At 49.8% G+C, this 24,196-nt stretch overlaps 1 protein-coding gene across 13 annotated transcripts in view; it reads right to left on the reverse strand.

Annotated features, from left to right (window-relative positions):
• Positions 1-24,196, reverse strand: part of LOC140386756 (RIMS-binding protein 2-like) — a 467,093-nt gene that overhangs the window by 100,685 nt on the left and 342,212 nt on the right. For 11 of the 13 annotated variants that reach the window (XM_072469420.1, XM_072469419.1, XM_072469418.1 and 8 more), the window contains 5 exons: positions 9,146-9,229; positions 7,303-7,392; positions 5,650-5,772; positions 5,160-5,264; positions 1,872-1,922 (listed from right to left, as the gene is read on the reverse strand). In XM_072469420.1, coding sequence (XP_072325521.1) covers positions 1,872-1,922; positions 5,160-5,264; positions 5,650-5,772; positions 7,303-7,392; positions 9,146-9,229 — 453 coding nt within the window. The remainder of the gene's footprint in view (positions 1-1,871; positions 1,923-5,159; positions 5,265-5,649; positions 5,773-7,302; positions 7,393-9,145; positions 9,230-24,196) is intronic. The other 2 variants (XM_072469421.1, XM_072469425.1) reach the window with 1 other exon arrangement.

The following is a 24,196-nucleotide window of genomic DNA, read 5'->3' on the forward strand; positions in this document are numbered from 1 at the left end:
CCCCCTCCAGTTTCTGGACTCTCTCAACGCCATGGCCAGCGGCTCAATTGCCAGGGCAAAGAGCAAGGGGGACAAAGGGCACCCCTGCCTCGTTCACGGTACAACCTAAAATACCCTGACCGCAGCCGGTTCGTCGATACACTCGCCACCGGGGCCTGGTATAGCAATTTAACCCATCCTATGAACTCCTCCCTGAACCTAAATCTGCCTAACACCTCCCACAGGTACTGCCACTCCACCCGGTCAAAGGCCTTCTCCGCGTCCATTGCTGCTACCACTTCTGCCTCCCCACCCCCCCACCCCCGCCCTCCGAGGGCATCATAATCACATTCAGGAGCCTCCGCACGTTCGTGTTCAGCTGCCTGCCCTTCACAAACCCCGTCTGGTCCTCATGTATTACTCCCAGGACACAATCCTCCATCCTGGTGGCCAAAGTTTTTGCCAACATCTTGGCATCCGCATTGAGGAGCAAAATTGGCCTATAAGAGCCACACCGCAGCGGGTCCTTATCCCGCTTGAGGATAAGCGAGATCAAAGCCTGCGACATCGTCGGGGGAAGGATTCCCTTTTCCTTCACCTCATTAAAGGTTCTCAGCAACAACGGGCCCAACAGCTCCTCTCTTACCTAGTGCCACTTTTCTGACCGCTCCGCTCCTGGCCCACTCCATACAGTGCTGGGGGAACCTCACTGCTTCCTTCCCACACTGGGAATCGTCGTCCAAGTGCCGCTGGAGCTCCTTAAAAGGGCCCAAAAGTCCGTTCTCGGCGGGAGCTGCCGACCGTGCGACCTACCCAGGCATAGCTGCAACCGGAAGTCTCTCCTTGGTTCAACCTTAACTAGACCACTGCATCCATGCTTTAGGAAGGATGGGAAGGCATGAGAGAGGGTGCAAATATGATGCATTAGAACGGTTCCAACTGAGGAACTTCAGATGAACTTGGGAGAAGAGAAGGTTGAGAGGAGATTTGACATAAGTATTCAAAATCATCAGTGGTCTGGATAGAGTAGAAAGGAAGAAACGATTCCCATTGGCAGAAGGATCGAGAACCAGAGGGGACAGATTGAAGGTAATCAGCAAAAGATCCAATGGTGATGCGAGGAAAAACTGCTTCACACACTCGTGATTAGGATATGGAATACACTGCTTAAAAGTGTGGTGAAGACAGGCCAATTGAGACGTTCAAAATAGAATAGAATCATTCTGTGAAAAGTTGCAGGGCTGTGGGGAAAAGGCAGGGGAGTGGTACCAGGTAAATTGCTCCTTCAGAGGTGCAGTACACACAACGTAACAAATGGCCTCCTTCTGTGCTGTAACAATTCTATGATTCCATGATTTTTACATAATATTTGGGGGCCTCACATCCGGAATTACACTTGCTTAAAGTTGGAATGAGATAACAAGACTCTTGCACAAATTCAACAGAAGATATCCCATCCAATTTACAATTGAAAGCTATAACTGTATATTCAGCAACAGATTCAAGATGTCTCCCTTTAGCATTACCTGGTTGCTTCCTGTTGCTGCGAGTGTTGCTTGTGCCTGCAAACACGGCAAGATAATTTATACAGGATTCATGGGAGAGTCATCCAGCTCTCTTCGAAGTCAGTATAATGACAAAACCATTGAAGAGATCAGTGAAAGAGCTGAGAGTTTAAACACTGGAGGATGCTCACAGCTCAGTGAGGATTTCACTTTTCAATGACAGATTTAACAGCAGGCTGAGGATTCAGTTTGAAATGTGTTTTTTAACACTGATCGCATGTCACATTGGACTCAAATTGTTAACTCCTTTTCACTCCACAGATGCTGCTAGACCTGCTGAGTTTCTCTAGCATTTCCTGCGTTGATAACATGCAGTTATTCTCTTACCTCCAGTAACTGGACCACACCTTCATGTTCCTTCCTTGCTTCAAACTGAGCCTTAATTTGAAATACAAAGCAGATTAATTTCGTTTCTGCACATTGACTGCTGCCTGCGAAAGGAGGAAACGTTAGGAAAAACTATATATAAAGAGGGTGGTTAGTCGGTGGGATCTGTCACCAAGCATTATTAACGCAGTCTGTTAAATACTTTGAAAGGAATGAGATCATTATTTGAACAAGGAATATTAAACGTAAACTTTCTTATTTTGTTTGAAGAGCAGGCAGGAGACTGAGATTAGCCGACACAGTTCATCTGAGGACAGCAGCACAGTCCCGATGGCCAAATGGTCTGTTTCGTAAAGTTGCACTTTATTTCTACAGTACAGGGGAAACATAACCGAGGTGTGGAGGCAGGCACGTTAGTAACGTTTAAGATGCATCTTGATAGACACATGAACGGGCAGGGAATGGAGGGATACAGATCATTTGAGCAATAAGTAGTAGGTCTAAATAAGGCATCTGGATCAGTGCAGGCTTGATGGGCTAAAGCGCCTGTTCCTGTGCTGTAATGTTCTTTGTTCTTTAAAGCTACAAATCCTTGAAGCTCACACCACCACAGATGAAGAATTCTGGCATTTATAATATTTGAATTAACTCTTATAGCTGCTTTAATGTTACTCGGAACAAGTTCAAGCACACAAACAACCCAACATTTTAACATGAGGAGCTTGATTACAAATGAATATGTTGCCTGATAGTTGCGAGACTCCATTTCACTATTCATGAGTGGCTACAGAGACAGTCTAACCTTCTCCCAGCTCCAAAAGGGCAATACCTATTCATTCTGAACATTTTAGTCAATCAAGTTACAGGGTTGCCAGTGAAGAGGCTGGGAATGTTTTAGACTACAACACAGACACCTCAGTGGTTTGTGTTTCAAGCATGATCAGTGTTTTATATAACCACTTGAGGTTGTCGAAGGAGTACAATTTTGCAATGCTGTAGAATAATATGGGGATGTAGGCCTCACTGGTTTGGTCAACATGTATTTACCATCCCCAATTCCCTTGAGATGGTGATGGTGAACTGCCTTTTTGAACCGCTGCAGTCTGTCTAGTGTAGGTACACCTCTCATGCTGTTACACAGGGAGTCCCAGGATTTTGACGCAAGGGCAGTGAAGAAACACTATATAAGAAACATGATATATTTCGAAGTCAGGAAGGTGTGAGGCTTGGAGGGGTACTTGCAGGTGGTGGTCTTCTCATGTATCTGCGCTCCCCCCCCCACTTGTCCTTCTAATGGTATCGGTTGTGGGTTTGGAAGGAGCCTTGGTGAGTTCCTGCAGCGTATCCTATAGACGGTACAAACTAATGCCACACTAAGTGCGAAGGTGGTGGAGGGAGTGTCGAGTTTCTTGAGTGTCCTTGGAGCTGCACTAATCCAGGCATGTGGGTAGTATTCTATCACACTCCTGACTTGTGCCTTGTAAATGGAGGACAGGCTTTGTGGAATCAGAAAGTGAGTTACTTGCTGCAGGAATTCTAGCCTCTGACCTAATTTTGTAGCCGCAGTATTTATATGGCTTGTCCAGATTAGTTTCTGATCAATGGTAACCCCCAGGATGCTGATAGTGGGGGATTCAGCGATGGTAATGCCACTGAATGTCAAGGGGCGATGGTTAGATCCTCTCTTGTTGGAGATGGTCATTGCCGGATACGTGTGTGGTGCAAATGTTACTTGCCACTTGTCACCCAAGTCTGGATATTGTCCAGGTCTTGCTGCATTTGGGCATGAATGCTTCAGTATCTGAGGAGTTGTGAATGGTGTAGAAAACTGTGTAGTCATCAGCGAACATCACCAGTTCCGACCTTATGATGGAGGGATGGTCACTGGTAGATTTTGGTCTTGGTACATTATGAATCGACATTCAAGTTTCTGAAATTTACTCGGAAACATTTGTTTGCCAAATATTGCTGTTATTAAGAGTCTTTGGAAAGGATCTTTATTTTTTTTGTTCTGCTGGTTTTTATTTCACTCCACTGAGGTGTCCCAATGCTTCAAATGAAGCACTTTGAGTTTCAGTTCTAGGGAGCCAAACTAAGCTGTCGAGCAGTTTATAAACAACACTTAGGTAGGTGACAGAGCATATGTAGAGCTAGAATCCGCACTTCAGCAATGTGTATCACCGAGAGACACAACAGTGATTTGGGGCGGCAAGGTGGCAAAGTGGTAGCACTGCTACCTCACACTGTCAGGGACCCGGGTTCAATTCTGGCCTTGGGTGACTGTCTATGTGGAGTCTGCACGTTCTTCCCGTGTCGCCGTAGATTTATTCCAGATGCTCCAGTTTCCTCCCACAGTCCAAAAATGAGCAGGTTAAGTGGAATGACCATGCTAAAATTGCCCCTCAAGTGTATAAAGATTTGTAGGTTAGGTGGGTTGCAGGGATAGGACGGGGGCCTAGGTAGGTTGCTCTTTCAGAGGATCGGTGCAGACTCGTTGGGCCAAATAGCCTCCTCTCTGCACTGTAGGGATAAAATGGTTCCATATCAAAACAGCAACCTGAGTTAGATAATCTTAATATATGTGAATTGGGTGTGAGCTGTAGCAGAATTAATTGCGCTCAACGTTTCAAATAAAAAAGGCGGCACGGTGGTGCTTTGGTTAGCACTGCTGCCTCACAGCGCTGAGGACCCGGGTTCGATCCCGGCTCTGGATCACTATTCGTGTGGAGTTTGCACATTCTCCCCATGTCTGCGTGGGTCTCAGCCCCACAACCCAAAGATGTTCAGGGTAGGTAGATTGGCCACGCTAAATTGCCCTTAATTGGAAAAAAAAGAATTGGGGGGACTGAATTTATAAAAAAAGAAAGATTTTTAAAAAAAACTTTGCAACTAAAAATCCAGCTTTAAAAGTGTGACAAATGATATCTAATACCTATTTTTAATTGGCATATTGATGAGGAATCTTTTAAAATATGAATATACTCATACAAGCTCCTTGATGGATCAGCAAGTTCATTCAATGAGTAACTAAAATAGACCAGAAAGGTCCAGGTTTCATGCTTGGTTTGCATTACACAAAGGAAGAGGAGCTATAAATGGCTTTGATTGTTTAGGTTCCTATTCTTAACTGCTATTCAAATAGTCTGCTTATATTTATAGTCAATGTTTACACAAGAGAAAAGGGCACAGGCCAATTGCTGGGTGCTAGTTTCTGTGGATCGCACAAGTCCGGTTAGAGGTCGATGTCTTAAGCCAAAAGAGAAAGGAAAATAGGTGGAATTTTACTACCTGTTGCAATCGTTCGACCTCATGTTGCTTGGCCTGCAGAATTGTCAGCGCTTCTTCATGTTCCAACTCCAGCTGATGCCTGCGCTCTGCCACCTCTCGCATGTGCTGCACAGAGAAATGTTAATTATTCCCCACCATTATATTAATTACTCCCTCATTATATTTTCTAGCAGTACTTGAGCTCTGTTACAAAATACTCCTATTTGCACCTCAGAAACTCGTGTGGCCTGGGATTACTAGCTCAAAACTTCTTCTTCTTTCTTTCTGCAGGCAAGAAACAGATCTCTTCCCTCAAGAGCCTAGCAGGCACAAAGACTGAAAGTTTAGGGAACGCTATGATTGCGATGTGAGCTATCCAAGTTCTGCAGTCTCCCACTCGGATGTGTCTCTATCGTGGCAGTGTTCTGCCAGTTAGTTGAGTTCAACAACATCTCCCTCACACTGTGATGTAGATTTATCTTTCTGTATGTGGTGCTACTAGTGATCTTACCTTCAAGACCTGCTCTAGGTTCTCCAGCTTGGCTTGGAGTCGCTGATTCTCCTTCAGCGATGAATCTCGTTCTGCTGTCACCACTGAGAGTTCCCCCCTCAGGTCATTGTTGTGAGCTTTAATCTGCATCAAATACAGGTACTTCAGCACAGTGATAAAGGGCCAAAAGGAACACGGTTATCAAATTTCACACTCCATGACTGTAAAACTACACTGAATTTGTCAGCAAACAGACAAATCTTCTGCTTACTTTGCAAATAATGCAGACAGCTTCGGATCACATCAAAGACGTGGGGCCTGGACTAGTTTGGAGGCATAAATAATGTAACAGAATTTTACACTTCAATTCCAGGCCCTTGGAAAATACATAAAACGATATCACCCATCCATTCCTCAGCTCCGTTCCATACAATGGCTTTATTTCTAAATCATCTCTTTGACAGCTGCAAAGAAGTGCTTTTAAATAAGGCCTGGGAAACAGCATCCTAACGTGCCATTCTTGAGGATAAAGATGAGATACTGGTAACTGGCAGAAAGAAAAGGGGAAATTAAAAAACATAAATTATCAAATGCAAAGCGGAATAAATTGGTAAAATAGCTCAGTCAGAAGCGAAGCACTTTAGCTGAGAAGATAGGAAAAATGGTACAAAATGGAAAGGGGGGGGGGTGCGGGAAAAGAGGGAACACAGTTCCAAATGAGGTTAAAGGAACAAAGTACAGAATGGGGTGAAGGGAGGACAAGACAAAGCAGGATTGTTTAAAATTTAAAGTGCCCAATTCTCTTTTTTTCCTAATTAAGGGGCAATTTAGTGTGGCCAATCCACCTATCCTGCACATCTTTGGGCTGTGGGGGGTGAGACCCATGCAGACATGGGGAGAATGTGCAAACACCACACGTGACCTGGGGCCGTGATTAGACCCGTCCTGCCGAAAGTTAATGGAATTTTGGCTGGCCTGCCACATTCTCTGATCCCTGGTAGAAGCTTTTACTTTTTCTGTTCTTAAATACCAATAAGTGGCCTCCAGTTTTGAGAAATCAAGTCCTTCCTGAACAATGTCATTTGGAGCATAATGTCATTGCAGGGGGTTGGATTACAAGGAGAGGTTGAGTAGACTGGGATGTACTCATTGGATTTAGAAGGAAGCGGGGGGATCTTATAGAAACATAAAATTATGAAGGGAATAGATGCGGGCAGGTTGTTTCCACTGGGTGAAAGCAGAACTAAGGGGCGTAGCCTCAAAATAAGGGGAAGTAGATTTAGGACTGAGCTTAGGAGGAACATCTTCACCCAAAGGGTTGTGAATCTACGGAATTCACTGCCCAGTGAAAGCAGTTGAGGCTCCTTCATTAAATGTTTTCAAGATAAAGATCGATAGTTTTTTGAAGAACAAGAGGCTATGGTGTTCGGATGGGAAAGTGGAGCTGAGTCCACAAAAGATCAGCCATGATCTCATTGACTGGCGGAGCAGGCTCGAAGGGCCAGATGGCCTACTCCTGCTCCTAGTTCTTAATACAGAGGGTAACAAAGGATTTGTTGATTGTGGAATATGCATTATAGGGCAAAGGTAGAGTAGATGTTGTCCAAGTTAAAAGCTACAAATTCATTCCTGCCCCACTGGGATATGGTCGTAGAAGGGTTGGCTCAGCATTACCTTTTCAGTCTCTTGTGCCTCTTGGCTTTGTCGAATGGTCTCTTCAGTTAGCCGTGCATTCTCACTCCAGGCGTGTTTCAGCGCATTCTCCTGTCAGTAAAAGCATATACATTTTAACCAGAGCTGGGCAGAGCATTCCATCTCAGGCTGCACTTCAACCTTTCAGTTTATTTCCATCCACTATCTTTCAGTGGTTCATGTTACAGCAGATGGTTATAACCCTTTCTTTTCCAATAATAATTTGTTGAAATCTGATTTCACAAGCCTTGTAAATGTAAATGTTGCCACAGTCCCAGAGGACCATAGGCTGCTCTCCCCTTTTGAGAGAGAGCTGACTGGTGGTGTTTTAACCTGAGGGCCACGCCACCTCTGGCGAGGGGCACGGTTGAGAAGGTGGGGCCTTCAGGAATAACCTCAGTCGGTACGGGAATTGAACCCGCGCTGTGGGCACAAGTGTGAAGTCAGCATTAGCCCAATTTCCCACAGCTAGCTTACCTGTTTTGGTTGCCGAGTGTAGCTTCAACACTGAAATTCCAGGGAACACTACTGCGTGGAGTTGAGTCTCAGACAGAAATAGTGCAATTCTGGTCTTAAATGTACTTTTATGTCAAACAGATTCAGAAATCTTGCTCAAACATATTTGCAATAATCAAAATTCCAAAATACAACTTTTACATACAAATTACAGGTGGAATTTAATATTCCCACACCACCCCTCAAAACCTGGAGGTGAGTTCAGAGGGTGGAGATGAAGGGGGGGTATTTGATCGGGTGAGAGGGTGTCAAGTGGCTACCCTTCCGTCTTCATGCTTCAAGTTTCAGGGAAGTAAGGGTGGAGGGCAGCCTTTCCGCCTGGAGATCAATTGAGGTCCTTAAGTAACCACTGGTGTGTGAGGACTCGCTATGCGAGAAAATTACACAGCAAAACTCTTGGGTTTACTGGTGGCCAAGTTGGGGGACAGAGTCGCTCGTACTCAGGCACTCCTTGTCCGATCAAGTGGCACCGCTCCCAATATCACTATCAGTAAAGGGCTGCAGGCCTCTCATTGGACAGCAGCTCTCAAGGATAGGTTATTTGCTCTACCGCAGGATTGATTGCATAAGAGACCCAAAGCTGTCCATTCAAGTGCTTGATTATCCCCCAATAGCATCAGGACTCCTGGATAGAAATGTCACAGAAGTCTCACCAGTTGACTAGTAGGTGGGACTCCCATCGCAAACAATAAATTCCATCTTATATGTGTATATATAGGTCTGGATTCTATGGTCCCCCAGCCGCGTGTTTCTCGGCAGCGCGCTGTTCGCTGGCGTCGGGATTCACTACTTGTCAATGGAATTTCCCATTGAAGACGCCCCATGCCGCCAGAAAACCCACGGGCAGGGGTGCACTGCCGGTGGGGACAGGGAATCCCAATGACCAGAAAATTGCGGCCATAATATATATATCATATATACACACATGTTACAAAGATGTACATAATTCTAATAACTTTTTATTTTGTATTAATTTCTGGGATGTGGGCGTCGCTGGTTAGGCCAGCATTTATTGCCCATCCTTAGCTCTTCAGAAGGTGGTGCTGAGCTGTCAACTTGAACCGTTGCAGTCCCGGAGGTGCAGTTACACCCACAGTACGATTAGGAAAGGAGTTCCAGGATTTTGAAATATGCAAATGCTACTTATAAAATGGTGTACCCACATTTCTACGTGAGGTTCATCGTGCATATTTAAGATTGCACACACTTAATATTTAATACTCTCACAACACAGCGAGAGATAGATGAGCCTTTCCTACTCTCACACTGCTTCACATTCATACATTAGAACAGATGGTTGCACACATACCAGATCCTCACATATCCGCTGGCGTTTCTTTATCTCTTGCTCATGGCTTTCACATTCTTTCCGTTTTTTACATAATTCTGTTTCCTGGGGAGAATGAATAAAATCTCGTTGTGACTATTTTACAATCGTAATTGGATGAAAATCCAGGAGGTGGCAATGATGTTTCTTTACATTGACAATTAACATCTTTAATAATGAAGCAGTGATTATCCTCCTTGTGAGGGAGGTCATTAGGTCTCTTTAGGGTTGGCTCCAAGATGGAGGTTAGTGTTGTTCACACCTCTCAGTATCAAAGTTCATGAGAAATACAGATCCACAGCTTTCCTAACACTATTGATGACTGCCCCACCATACTGGTTCATTAATTGGAGCTGGAAGGGTCGACCTGTCATTGAGGTTAAAACATTTTCCACTCAGTTCTGGATTAGCCTGCAAGCAGATGCCTTCATGGTAAGGTATTTCTGACTGTACACACGGCAGGAAGCTTGTCAATGCGCTATACTGACACCTTGTATCATTTTCTGTTGGGTAAACTCCGTCTGTAGTCCTGCCACAATTGGGGGTTTCCAAGCCTCAGATTTACCACCCTGCTCCTAAGCTATCTGGGCTAAGAAAGATTGAGCACATCTCTAGAGGGAGTGTAGATTCAAACTGATGGTATATTGGTATGTAGTCTCTGAACACGGTGATACATATATGTCACCGAATAAAAAAATGCATAATAACTTAACAGAAACAAAGTGAAAACATTTAATGAAAAAAATTACATTTTAGAAATATCCAAACAACACAGTTAAAACCGACAGTCTTATCTAAAACTGCAGCTACTGTTGTGAGTGCAACAGCACTCATTTTCGGAAGTTCTTCCAGACACACTAACCTAGATATCTACTGGGGCGGATTGCATAGGACCAGGCAGGTCAGATCCACTACCCCGGAGGGAGTGGGGGGGATCAAGCTCAGAGAACTTCAACCCTAATTCTGGGGCACTTGGTGAGCCAGGGGGAAGCACTTCAGCTCCTCCTGGCTCATAAGCAGTGCTGTAAAAGTCATTCTCCCCAAAGTTGTCCTTGCTTCAGCTGCCGAGTTTCCTGAGACTTGGGAAACCCAGCGACCGACATTAAAAACCTGCAAAGCAATTTCAATCAGAAGTTGCTAACCTCATTAGCACATTATAAAATGCCAACTCACCTCCAGGGAGCAGATGGGCTGGTTGCCCCTTGTCCTGCCTCCGTAAAACACAGACATTGGCAGGTTGCAGCTGGCTTCCTGACACGCTTGAAATTTTTCCTGATTTAACTCTCAACCTGTCTTCACTCCCATATGCTCGCCCATGGTGAAAGTCCCACTACTGTGTGGAAGCAGCACCTTGAGCTGTAAGTATTTATAGATCTGGCGTTACAGCACGTTATTATGTTATCATCATCCCACTCTGCCAATCCTTTACAGTATATTATTTTACCACAGATTCTGCTTCATCAATATCGGAGCAGGGATGCACATCAAAAAGTCAATGCTCAGCACCTTTCAATAGATCAAAGGCATTCGGAACATACCTTCAGCCTGAATTCAACGACCAAACGGAGTTAAAAGAGTTAAAATGAAGCCAAGTGACTGAATTATCATTCCCTCGTATGATTTGAATCACTACTTCATCCTGTTTCAACACCGTCCAACCCGGATTCTGACTCTATAACTCCTGATATCAGTCATACTGTCCCAATATCATTCAAGAGAATTTACAAAGTCTTTGCAGTTTCACCCTGCAGCCGCAGGAAAGAGTATCAAGTACTATCATGGATTTGGGTATCATCCGTGAATCCATACCCTATGCTCTGAATTTGAGACACTAATTATGCAGCCCGAGTAAATCCATAACCCTCAGCAATTCAAAGCCTGTATCATGTCTCCAATTAATTTATGGTTAAATGAAAACAAGTTTGGCCTGCTTGCTCATATTTCATACTTGTGGTGAAATTAAACTGTTAGATTAGGATGTGGTCAAGGAGACATAATTCTGACTGGGATAGCTAGGAGCAATCCAAAACTGGAGTAATATAAACTGAGTTACATGCAATGAATTGCAGCACAGGTATCCGAAGGAAGAACTCCAGAAACAATGGGCGGGATTCTCCGACCCCACGCCGGGTCGGAGAATCACCGGGGGGGAGCGTGCGAATCACGCAACGCCGCTCGGTCGCCGGAGATCGGCGCCAATGCCGCCAGCGCGGTCGCCGCAGCCCCCCAGCGATTCTCTGAGCTCGACGAGCCGAATGCCCGCCAAGTTCAGCCAAGTCCCGTTGGCGTCATTCGCGTGTGGTCATACCCGGTGGGACCTCGCCGTTCATGCTGCGGGGGCTGTCCTGGTGTGGGGGAGGGTCCAGCTCCGGGGGGTCTCCACGGTGGCCAGGCTCACGATCGGGGCCTACCGATTGGCGGGCGGGCTTATCCTGGAGGGCTATGTTCCTCAGCGCCGGGCCCGTGTAGGGCTCCGCCACATTGCCCGAGGGCCGGCGCGGAGAAGGCAACCCACGCATGCGCGAACTCGCGCCGGCCGTGCTGCCGCCCATATCGGCAGCTGGAGCTGCGTGAAGCACTCCAGTACCGTGCGGGCCCCCTGTGCGGCACAGGATCGCTGCTCCGAGGGGCCAGATGACACCGTCATAAAACACTCCGGCGTTTACGACGGCATCAACACTTAGCCCCAAAGCGGCGTGGAAAAGACTGGAGAGAAAGTCCTGTAAAGGGACAAGTTTAGAGGCGCTGGTGACGGCGCCGCTACCGTTCTCACCTAAAAGGTTTACCACAAACCCGGTGGTGGCGGCAACACTGAATATCTGGGGACAGTGGAGGCGACAGAGAGGGTTGCGGGGAGCCCTGGTGGGGTCCCCTATCAGGAACAACCATAGGTTTGCCCCAGGAAGAATGGATGGAGGGTTTCAGAGCTGGTACCAGTTGGGAATTAGGAAGGTGGGAGATTTATTTATAGATGGGACTTTTGCGAGCTTGGGAGCATTGGAGGAAAAGTATAAGTTGCCCCGGGGAAATTTCTTGCGATATATGCAGGTGAGGGCGTTTACTAGACAACAGGTGAGGGAATTTCCGTTGCTCCCGACACAGGGGATACAGGACAGGGTGCTTTCAGGGGTGTGGGTCGGAGAGGGCAAGGTGTCAGAGATTTATAGAGAGATGAGGGAAGAGGGGGAGGAGTCGGTGGGCGAACTAAAAGGAAAGTGGGAAGAAGAATTAGGGGAGGAGATAGAGGAGGGTATGTGGGCTGATGCCCTAAGCAGGGTAAATTCCTCTTCCTCATGCGCCAGGCTTAGCCTGATTCAATTTAAGGTGCTACATAGAGCACACATAACGGGGGCAAGATTGAGCAGGTTCTTTGGAGTGGAGGACAAATGTGGGAGGTGTGGCGGGAGCCCGGCAAACCACGCACATATGTTTTGGGCGTGCCCGGCACTGGAAGGGTATTGGAAGGGAGTGACGGGAGTGATTTCGCAGGTGGTGAAGGCCCGGGTCAAACCAGGCTGGGGGTTAGCTCTATTTGGAGTTGCGGAAGAGCCGGGAGTGCAGGAGGCGAAAGAGGCCGATGTCGTGGCCTTTGCGTCCCTAGTAGCCCGGCGCAGGATCCTACTCATGTGGAAGGAGGTGAAACCCCCCGGACTGGAGGCCTGGGTAAATTATATGGCGGGGTTCATTAAACTGGAGCAGATAAAGTTTGCCCTGAGAGGATCGGCTCAAGGGTTCACCAGGCGGTGGCAGCCATTTCTCGACTACCTAGGGGAACGTTAGAGGGAAGACAGATGACCAGCAGCAGCAACCCAGGGGGAGGGGGGGGGGGGTTAGTTTAGTTTAGGTCAATAGACAATGGGGTTTTGTTACCTGTGTAATGTTAAACATTTCTGTTTTGTTATTGTTTCGTTTGCTTTGTAAGAGGGAAAAATTGTTGTTTGGAAAATATTTTCAATAAAATATATTAAAAAAAAAACACTTAGCCCCAGAATCAGATAATCCCGCCAATGTACTTTCTCTAAGCAGTTTTCCACACACTGTACATGGCCTATAAGTTAAACTTGAAAAGACACGTTTCAGCTATTATACCAAAACGTGACTGCCAGGACTGGCTAACAACATGCCTAGAAACCTGTTTCTAGTCAACCATTGGGCTCTGACTGCAGAAGTAAGTAACTATCTTTTGAAATGAGTGTGAACTGACAATGCTCAACTGAAGTAACCAAAAATGCCATGTTCAAGGCAACCTAAGGGGCGGGATTTTCCGAGCCGAAATTGCGATCGGTGCAGGAACGGAGAATGGCCGTCAAACCCGAGATCGGGTCCGACAGCGCTCCCACAATTCTCCGGTCCCCGGAGCATCGCCGCCAATCGGGCGCATGTGGTTGGCGTGGTGCCGGATGGGGGCCATTGAAAGAGACCCCCCCCCCTAAGGCAGCACGGTGGCGTAGTGGGTCAGCTCTGCTGCCTCATGACGCCGAGGTCCCAGGTTCAATCCTGGCTCTGGGTCACTGTCCGTGTGGAGTTTGCACATTCACCCGTGTTTGTGTGGGTTTCGCCCCCACAACCCAAAGATGTGCAGGCTAGGTGGATTGGCCACGCCAAATTGCCCCTTAATTGGAAAAAAAAAATGAATTGGGTACTCTAAATTTATATTTAAAAAAAAAGAAAGGCCCCCGTGTCGATTCTCCAAGAGCAGCTGGCTGAGTTCCCGACGGCGTAGTTCTCTCATGATTCCACCCGTTAAGAACTTGGCGTGGCAGCTGCAGACTCAGTCCGCGGCTGCCCTGGTGGGATGCGGGTGGATCATTCACGGGGGGGGGGCCTCCAGGACGGCCAGGCCACCGATCCGCGGGCGTGCGGGATCTGGGGAGGGGGGCCTATGTTTTCGGTGCCGGTCCGTGGTGTGGGTCGGCCATGTCACGCGGGGAGGCCGCTGAAGGTGCAGGGCCCCGTATCGGCAGCCTGAGCTGCGAGGACTACCCCTGGGCCCTGCTAGCCCCCTACAAATTGGAGATCACCCTGGACTTTCTCCAGGTATGTCCAGAATGATTCGCGCACTTTTCTTTGTGGGCGTGGGTCATAGCCCCATTATTGGAGAATCCCGTCCCAGGTTTGTTGAATTACTTTCACAAGCTCCTCCCCATTCTAAGTAAGCCAATTTACATCAATAGCATCCTCCACCTGTCTAAAAGAAGCTACTGAATCCCATTTGGAGATGCCTGATCAATTAGATTCCCAATAGTTACCTCAACACTGGTTTTCATTGAACTTGGAGCACCCAACTCTACACACAATTTCCAACAAGGCAGCGAGCATAAGAGACCTGCAGTCATGTGCACTAAGAGAATTAGTTGTTTGCTTCAGTCATCAATTCACTGCTATGTCAACAATTTATACTGGGCTTCCAATAAGTAGTTCTCATCAGATCAATGAAGCATGAAAATAAGGCCACCAGAAAACTTACCGTGGAAATGATTACATTCTAACATGACCTGCTAAATGTCGCATCAGTAACATCACAATTCTAACTTGGTTTTGAAACAGAAATGGGAAATGGAGGCAACTTAGCCCATAACTCTGCAGAACTGCAATTTGGATAGACTGAGGACACTTCATTTGCATTCCCTGCTGCTGCTGGCTTTTTTCAATACCTGAGCAGTGTGTTTAGATAGGAATGATTGTTAATAAGTTCAATATTCAGCCTCATTGTTGTACCTGTCAGATATTTGGTAAATGGGCTAGCAGGCACAAATTTTTCACATTTGTTTCAAAGACCGTCCATACAACAGATGTTAAACTTATATACTTTATGTTTTTCTGTTCTTCCCTCAATCCTTTTCAAAAATATTACCTATTTTTCAAGCCTTGCCAGTGCAACTAATCAGACCAGAGTCTAATGTAGTGAGCTGCATCAAGGTTTCTGATCATAAAAATGTTTTCACAATATAAGATAAAGTCATATGTGCTGATGCAAGTCATGTTTTAACATCACATAAATCACCACAACACAACAGCATTCTTAAGTCAGTTCTCCAGGTTTTAGTGTCTCTCAAGTTTGCTACCTTGTCCTCTGTGCCAGAGCAAATCCCCGAAGTCTGACTGGGTAACTTCTCCCAGGCCAGAAATCTATACAACTTCCTTTGCTGCACATCAGTCTCCAAGCACAAACTCACAATTACAAGGAAATTCTGCCAATCTCTGAACTTCTCTTCATTAAGCTTTTACCAAACTGGTGGATACCTGCATGATTCAGGACCACCACATCTGCTGTAAGTGCCGACAGCGCAAGGAACGTTGGCTCAGAGTTGATGAGTTGGAGTCCAAGCTTCAGGCATTGCAATCCATTGGGGAGGGGGAAAGCTATCTGGACACTTTGCTTCAGGAGGCAGTCCACTCCTTAAACTATATATCAGATTTGATCTGTGACCAAGGATAGGAGGGTGTAACGATAAAAGAGAGGCAGGTATGGGAATCCAGAAGGTAGGAGTGAAGGAACCTCAGCCCTTGCAATTGTTTAACAGCGAGAGACAGATGAACCTCTCAGAGCAGGGAAGATGTGCAAACTGAGTAACGAACCCCTGAAGGCAAATTTGATTTTCTCCAACCTGAGAAACCCCACCATGTCGCTGACCCAAACCCCTTTTTGGACTTTGGAAGCTCCGAGTTCCTCCATCCCAGCAAAATCCGTCTCCGGACAACTAGGGAGGCAAAGGCCAAAGCCCCGGCCTCTCTCTCTCCCCGGGCTCCCGGATTTTCCGACACTCCAAATATTGCCGCCTCTGTACTCGGGAGTCATCCTCCCTCCCAGGACCTCAGACATGACGTCCGCGAATCCCTGCCAAAATCCCCTCAACCCCGGACACGCCAGAACATGTGCACATGATTCGCAGGACCTCTCCCCCAGTGCCCACACCTGTCCTCCACCTCCTCAAAGAACCTGCTCATCCGGGCCATAATCTAGGCGCCCTGTGGACCACTTAAATTGGATCAGGCTGAGCCTGGCACACGACAAAGACGTGTTAACTCTCCGCAGGGCCTCCTACCCATAACCCGACTTCATACTCCCCTCACAACTCTTCCTCCCATTTCCTCTTCACCTCCCCTATTGAAACACCTTCCCACTCCATCAGCTCTTTATATATTTCCAAGACCCTCCCCTCCCCGACTTCTGTTTTGGACATCACCTTATCCTGTAGTCCCCTTAGTGGGGGGGGCGGGAAGCCCGGGACCTGCCTCCGAACAAAGTCCCCCACTTGCAAATACCGGAACCCATTCCCCCTGGCAACTCAAACTCCTCCTCTAGCTCCTCCAAACTCAGAAAGCCCTCATCAATAAAAAGATCTCTGCATCTCTTGATCCCTGCCCGTTGCCACTTCCTAAAGCCTCCGTCAAGCTCCCCCGGAGCAAACTGGGGATTGTCACAGATCGATGACCACACCGACGTCCCCTCCAGTCCCATGTGCTGCCTCCACTGTCCCCACACCCTCAGGACTGCCACTACCACCGGGCTTGTAGAGTGCCGAGCCGGCGAGAACGGCAGAGGTGCTGTTAGCAAAGCCTTCAAGCTCGTGCCCTTGCAAGATGCCGTCTCTACCGACCCCTCCCCCACTACCCACTTCCTAACCATCGCTATGTTAGCCGCCCAGTAATAGTTGATAAAGTTCGGAAGGGCCAACCCACCCTCCCCCGCTCAAGTAGGATTTTCTTTACCCGCGGGGCTTTTCCAATCCAAATAAAACCAGAGATCACCACGTTCATCGTCCTATAAGACTCATTAAGGATCAAAATTGGGAGACACTGAAAAACGATGCAGAGCAAAATACCCCAAATTCATGCCATTTGTGCAGACACTCGCCCTCGGCTACCTGTACTGCAGTCTTACCCACTCCACATATAGTGGCGCAATCCCAAACCGCTCCAAAACCCCATCAAATAACCCACCCTACCTGGTCAAACGCCTTCTCGGCATCCAACGCCACCACGAGCTCTGTCTCCCTCTCCTCTGCCGGTGCCATAACTACATTCAATACCCTCTTAATGTTCAAAAAGAGCTGCCTCCCCTTCACAAACCCCATCTGATCTTCCCCTATCACCTTCTGGAGGTACTCCTCCAACCACGTTCAAGAGTGATATGGGCCTATACAACCCACACTCTGTCAGACCCTTATCCTTCTTGAGCAACAAGGAGATCGATGCCTTCCCCAAAGTCTGTGGCAAGACCCCATTCCCGATCGCCTCCTCAAACATCCCCACCCTTTAGCAAAACCAATTTATCCCTACATTTCTTGCAGTACTCCACCGGAAACCCATCCGGCCCTGCTACCTTCCCCGACAGCATCCTCCCAATCGCGTCCTTGATTTCCTACTCCCCTATTGCCCTCTCCAGTGTGGCCCTATCCTCCTCCCCAACCTCGGATATTCCAAACTATCCAGGAATTCCTGCATTCCCCGATCCTCCCCCGGTGGCTCCGACCTATACAACCTCTCATAAAATTTCTCAAACACCTCATTATTAATTTGGTCCAGAGCCACGACCAACTTTCCTGCCCTATCCCACACCTGAACAATTTCCCTCGCCGCTGCTTCCCTCCGAAGTTGGCCTGCCAACATGCGCCCACGTTCTCTCCATACTCGTAGACTGCTCCCTTCGCCCGCCTCAATTGCCGCACCGCCTTCCTTGTGAAAACAATTATTTTAAAGAAAGTAAGGAATCAATGACTGTTTTTTTTCAATTTTATATATGCTATTGTTACGATAAAACTCAGTGGGTCTACAGGATGTATACTTGGTAAATGGACATGGAAGTTCCATAGCTTGGCATGCAGGGTGTGAAGGACAATGGGATGTTGGTGGAGGGGCATAGCTTAGCATGGAAGGTATCTGGGGCAGTGGGGGTGTGGTTGAACAGGCATAGGTTGGCAAGGGGATATGCACAAGACTTTTGAAGTTACCTTTCAAAAGGTATCCACACAATGGTTCATAACATCTCTGAGGAACCGTGATACATGACTCGTTGAGAAGCTGGCCCAACTCTGTGAAAATTGGAGAGGGCTACGACTTACCTATCCCCACAATGGTGCTGACAAAGTCAGAAGTTCAGAGCATAGGCTCATGTCCTGTAGCAGCCCGCACCCTCATTGCATGCTGCTGGAAATTGAGGGCGCCAGAAATGGAGGTGGGATTCCTGGAATTGTGTCCCAGCGCCATTCTTAAAGGTCCACAGTGTGGTAGTGTGGTAGTATGCATTAGGGGTCATGTGGGACTGTGAAGCCGTGATGTCATTGGCTGACAGATCCCGGGTCCTGGTTGGCTGTTGACCTCTAGCTCCGCCCTGAAGGCGGAGTATAAGAACCTGGAGTTGTCCCCCGCCGACCAGTCTGCTACTGAACTGCGGGGAACAAGTCACGCTTAATAAAGCCTCATCGACTTCATCTCTATTCGTCTCGCGTGAGTCTTTGTGCGCTACAATTTATTAAGCGTGCTTAAAAGAACTATGGAGCTCAGGATCATCCCGGAATGCCTAAGGATCAGCCCCAACGTAGTGAACTCAGCAGCAGTTTTCAAACACTGGCAGACTTGTTTCGAGGCCTACCTCAGAACGGCCCCTGGCCGGGTCACAGAAGACCAGAAACTACAGGTCCTGCACTCGAAGGTAAGCCCGGAAATTTTCCCTCTCATCGAAGACGCAGAGGATTACCAGACTGCGTTCGCAGCACTAAAAAGCATCTATGTTCGCCCAGTGAACCAGATCTACGCACGCTACCAACTCGCAACGAGACGGCAAAGGCCCGGAGAATCGATAGATGATTTCTACGCCGCGCTACTAACCTTGGGACGGGCCTGCAGCTGCCCGCCGGTAAACGCGATGGAACACACGGACATGTTGATGCGTGGTGCTTTTGTGGCTGGAATGAACTCTTCCCAAATCCGCCAAAGACTTTTAGAAAAGGAGTCGCTAGGACTCTCAGAGGCACGGGCCCTTGCAGCCTCACTAGATGTGGCCGCGCGAAACGCCCGCGCCTACGTCCCCGACCGCGCGGCAACCCCTTGGGCTTCCTGGACCCCCGTCGCGACAAACCCCCCCACCCCACAGGCTTGCGCGGTTCAGACGCCAAGTCGTCCCGGGGGAGCCCGCTGCTATTTCTGCGGCCAGGCGAAACACCCCCGGCAGCGCTGCCCGGCCCGCGCAGCGATTTGTAAGAGCTGCGGCTGTGTGCCGGTCCCGGGAGGTCGCCGCTGTCCCCGGCGAACAAGGATTCCTGCGCGCTTCTTACGCTCCCCAACCCCCCCAGCACGACCCGCAGGCGCAACCAGTTTGGGTCCCGGCCACCGCTGTCCAGCGCCCCATGTACGACCCGCAGGCGCAACCAGTTTGGGTCCCGACTACCGCTGTCCCCGGAGAACAAGGTGATCTGCGCGTTTCTGACGCTCCCCAACCGCCCCAGCGCCCCATGTGCGACCCGCAGGCGCCGCCATTTTGCGTCCCGGCCACCACGAGGGGAGGAGGGGCGCCGCCATCTTGGGATCCCCCAGACCTGTGCGACGCATGGGGACGGCCATTTTGTCCAACCCCGCCGCCATCTTGTGACCCCCCAGCCATGTGCGATGCATGGGGGCGGCCATTTTGTTCACCCCCGCCGCCATCTTGGACGGCAACAACGGACCCCAGTGTCGACGGCTCCACGGGATTCGAGGAAGACGCTCAAACACTACGATCACGTCTGGCCTCAATGACGCTGGACCAAGCACGGCCCCGGACGCTCCAGACGACGACAACAACGGTGCTGATAAATGGGCACGAGACACCATGCCTGGTCGACTCCGGGAGCACGGAAAGCTTCATCCACCCCGACACGGTAAGACGCTGTTTTTTGACCATCCGTCCCAGTGCGCAAGAGATTTCCCTAGCTGCAGGATCCCACTCCGTACAGATTATAGGCTTCTGCATAGTGACCCTAATGGTGCAAGGGAGGGAGTTTAAAAACTACAGGCTCTACGTCCTTCCCCAACTCTGCGTGCCCACATTACTGGGATTAGATTTCCAGTGCAACCTGCAGAGCCTAACGTTTCAATTCGGCGGCCCAATACCCGCACTCACTATCTGCGGCCTCGCAACCCTCAAGGTTGAGCCCCCATCCTTGTTTGCAAACCTCACCCCGGATTGCAAACCCGTCGCCACTAGGAGCAGACGGTACAGCGCCCAGGACCGGACATTCATTCGGTCCGAAGTCCAGCGGCTACTGAATGAAGGCATAATCCAGGCCAGCAACAGTCCCTGGAGAGCACAAGTGGTAGTAGTAAAGACAGGGGAGAAGCAAAGGATGGTCATAGACTATAGCCAGACCATCAACAGGTACACACAACTAGATGCGTACCCTCTCCCCCGCATATCCGACATGGTCAATCGGATTGCCCAATATAAGGTCTTCTCCACCGTGGACCTCAAGTCCGCCTACCATCAGCTCCCCATCCGCCCAAGTGACCGCAAGTACACAGCCTTCGAGGCAGACGGGCGATTATACCACTTCCTAAGGGTCCCATTTGGCGTCACAAACGGGGTCTCGGTCTTCCAACGAGAGATGGACCGAATGGTTGATCAACACGGGTTGCAGGCCACGTTCCCGTACCTCGACAACGTAACCATCTGCGGCCACGATCAGCAGGACCACGACGCCGACCTCCAAAAATTCCTCCAGACCGCTAAAGCCTTGAACCTCACATACAACGAGGACAAGTGCGTGTTTAGCACAAACCGGCTAGCCATCTTGGGATATGTAATGCGCAATGGGATAATAGGCCCCGACCCCGAACGCATGCGCCCCCTCATGGAATTTCCCCTCCCGCACTGCTCAAAAGCCCTAAAACGCTGCCTGGGGTTTTTTTCATATTACGCCCAGTGGGTTCCCCAGTACGCAGACAAGGCCCGCCCCCTAATACAGACCACGACCTTCCCTCTGTCGACAGAGGCTTGCCAGGCCTTCAGCCGCATCAAAGCGGATATCGCAAAGGCCACGATGCACGCCATCGACGAGTCCCTCCCCTTCCAGGTCGAGAGCGACGCCTCCGATGTAGCTCTAGCGGCCACCCTTAACCAAGCGGGCAGGCCCGTGGCCTTTTTCTCCCGAACCCTCCACGCTTCAGAAATCCGCCACTCCTCAGTGGAAAAGGAAGCCCAAGCCATAGTGGAAGCTGTGCGACATTGGAGGCATTACCTGGCCGGCAGGAGATTCACTCTCCTCACGGACCAACGGTCGGTAGCCTTCATGTTCGATAATGCACAGCGGGGCAAAATTAAGAACGACAAGATCTTAAGGTGGAGGATAGAGCTCTCCACCTTCAACTATGAGATCATGTACCGTCCCGGAAAGCTGAACGAGCCGTCCGACGCCGTATCCCGCGGCACATGTGCCAACGCACAAATTAACCGCCTCCAAACCCTCCACGAGGACCTCTGCCACCCAGGGGTCACTCGGTTCTACCACTTTATAAAGTCCCGCAACCTCCCCTACTCTGTGGAGGAGGTCCGTACAGTCACAAGGAACTGCCACATCTGCGCAGAGTGCAAACCGCACTTTTTCAGGCCGGATGGTGCGCACCTGATCAAGGCTTCCCGTCCCTTTGAACGCCTTGGTCTGGATTTCAAAGGGCCCCTCCCCTCCACCGACCGCAACATATACTTCCTGAACGTGGTGGACGAGTACTCCCGTTTCCCCTTCGCCATCCCCTGCCCTGACATGACAGCGGCCACAGTCATTAAAGCCCTTAACACCATATTCACACTGTTCGGTTGCCCCGCATACGTCCACAGCGACAGGGGGTCCTCCTTTGAGTGACGAGCTGCGCCAGTTCCTGCTCAGCAACGGTATAGCCTCGAGCAGGACGACCAGCTACAACCCCCGGGGGAACGGGCAAGTAGAGAGGGAGAACGGCACGGTCTGAAAGACCGTCCTACTGGCCCTACGGTCCAGGGACCTCCCAGTTTCACGGTGGCAGGAGGTCCTCCCGGACGCTCTCCACTCCATCCGGTCGCTACTGTGTACTAGCACTAACCAAACGCCTCATGAGCGCCTCCTTGTCTTCCCCAGGAAGTCCTCCTCTGGAACGTCGCTGCCGACCTGGTTGGCGGTCCCAGGACCGATCCTGCTCCGAAAACATGTGCGGGCGCACAAGTCGGACCCGTTGGTCGAGAGGGTTCGCCTCCTCCACGCGAACCCGCAGTACGCTTACGTGGAGTACCCCGACGGCCGACAGGACACGGTCTCCCTGCGAGATCTGGCGCCCGCCGGCAACACGCACACCCCCCCGACACCAATCACCCCCTCCCTGCCACCGGCGCACCCCGCGAGCGCCCCCTTCCCGGGGGGATTGGTCCTCCTCCCAGGTCCGACCAGAAGTGAAGCGGAAGCAGAAACCGTAAGGCTCCCGGAGACGACAACACGGGAACAAGCACCACCACCTGGGCCGAGGCGATCGACGAGGACGACCAGACCGCCCGACCGACTCGTGGCATCGATGTAACACTACTATATTGTGGACTGTAACGAGAACGTTTTCCTTTTCCCCCTTTTACTGTAAATAGTTCAAAACAAAAAAAAAAAACCTCTGTACATGCTGTGATGACATGCAAAAGTTTTCCTCCCAGGACCAGCCTTGTAAACCCCTACCACCATGTGAAGCACCACCCCGCCGGGTCCATTTTTAACAAGGGGTGAATGTGGTAGTATGCATTAGGGGTCATGTGGGACTGTGAAGCCGTGATGTCATTGGCTGACAGATTCCGGGTCCTGGTTGGCTGTTGACCTCTAGCTCCGCCCTGAAGGCGGAGTATAAGAACCTGGAGTTCTCCCCCGCAGGCCAGTCTGCTACTGAACTGCGGGGAACAAGTCACGCTTAATAAAGCCTCATCGACTTCATCTCTATTCGTCTCTCGTGAGTCTTTGTGCGCTACAGGTAGTACCAGGTATTGCGGTACCTAAGAGGCTGATGACCATTGGTTAGACCCAGGAGTTTACCATTGGCTGTTGTTACGTAGCTCCGCCCTGCCAGGTGGAGTATAAGAAACGGTGCCGTCCCAGAAGCCTTCACTTTCTGTACCGAAGCTGCTGGGGAAGAAGTTCTAGTAGATTAAAGCCTTCAGTTATGAAATCACTTAGTCTTGAGTGTAATTGATCGCGCATCAATTTAATCCACTAGATTTAAGCTGGAAGGATGGATCTCCGAATCAAACCGGACCGGTGCCTTCAACTCAGCCCCCACGCAGAGAACCCGGCTGCAATATTTAAACACTGGCTGGGGTGCTTTAAAGGCTACCTCGAGACGGCCGGAGGCACCCCCTCAGAAGGACAGAAAATGCATCTCCTGCGCTCAAGAGTCAGCCCTGGGATCTACACCCTTAACGAGGTGGCGGAGATCTATGATGCCGCGATCGAACTGTTAGAAGGACATTATATCCACCCTGTAAATCAGGTCTACGCACGTCACCTGCTTGCAACTAGACGGCAAAGCCCCAGGAAATCGTTGGAAGATTTCTACCGGGCGCTACTGGCGCTGAGCCGAAACTGTGGCTGCTCGCAAGTTTCGGGGAGCAAGTACACGGAACTTTGAATCAGGGGTGCTTTCGTAGCAGGTATGAGCTCCTCAGATATCGGCCGAAGACTCTTAGAAAAGGACACCCTGGGACTGAGAGAGGCACGGGCCCTGGCAGGGTCCATGGACGTTGCCTACAAAAACGCCCAATCCTATGCGCCCGACCGGGCGGCGGCCCCCTGGGCTGCGTGGCACCCTGCAGCGGCAGCCCCACAGACCTTGCCCCTGACCCCGCAGGCCTGCGCTACGAGATGGCCCGCTAACGCCGCCGGGTCCCGCTGTTTCTTCTGCGAGCAGGCGAATCATCCCCGCTTGCACTGCCCGGCCCACACCGCCTGCAAAGGGTGCGGCAAGAAGGGCCAATTTGTGGGGGTCTGCCAGGCCCGCGCCGTGGCCGCGGTCTCCAGCGACTCCTGACTGCTGCGGCAACCCCCCTTCAGGCTC

Source organism: Scyliorhinus torazame, chromosome 12, assembly GCF_047496885.1.
Source record: "Scyliorhinus torazame isolate Kashiwa2021f chromosome 12, sScyTor2.1, whole genome shotgun sequence".
In the NCBI taxonomy this organism is placed as follows: Eukaryota; Metazoa; Chordata; class Chondrichthyes; order Carcharhiniformes; family Scyliorhinidae; genus Scyliorhinus; species Scyliorhinus torazame.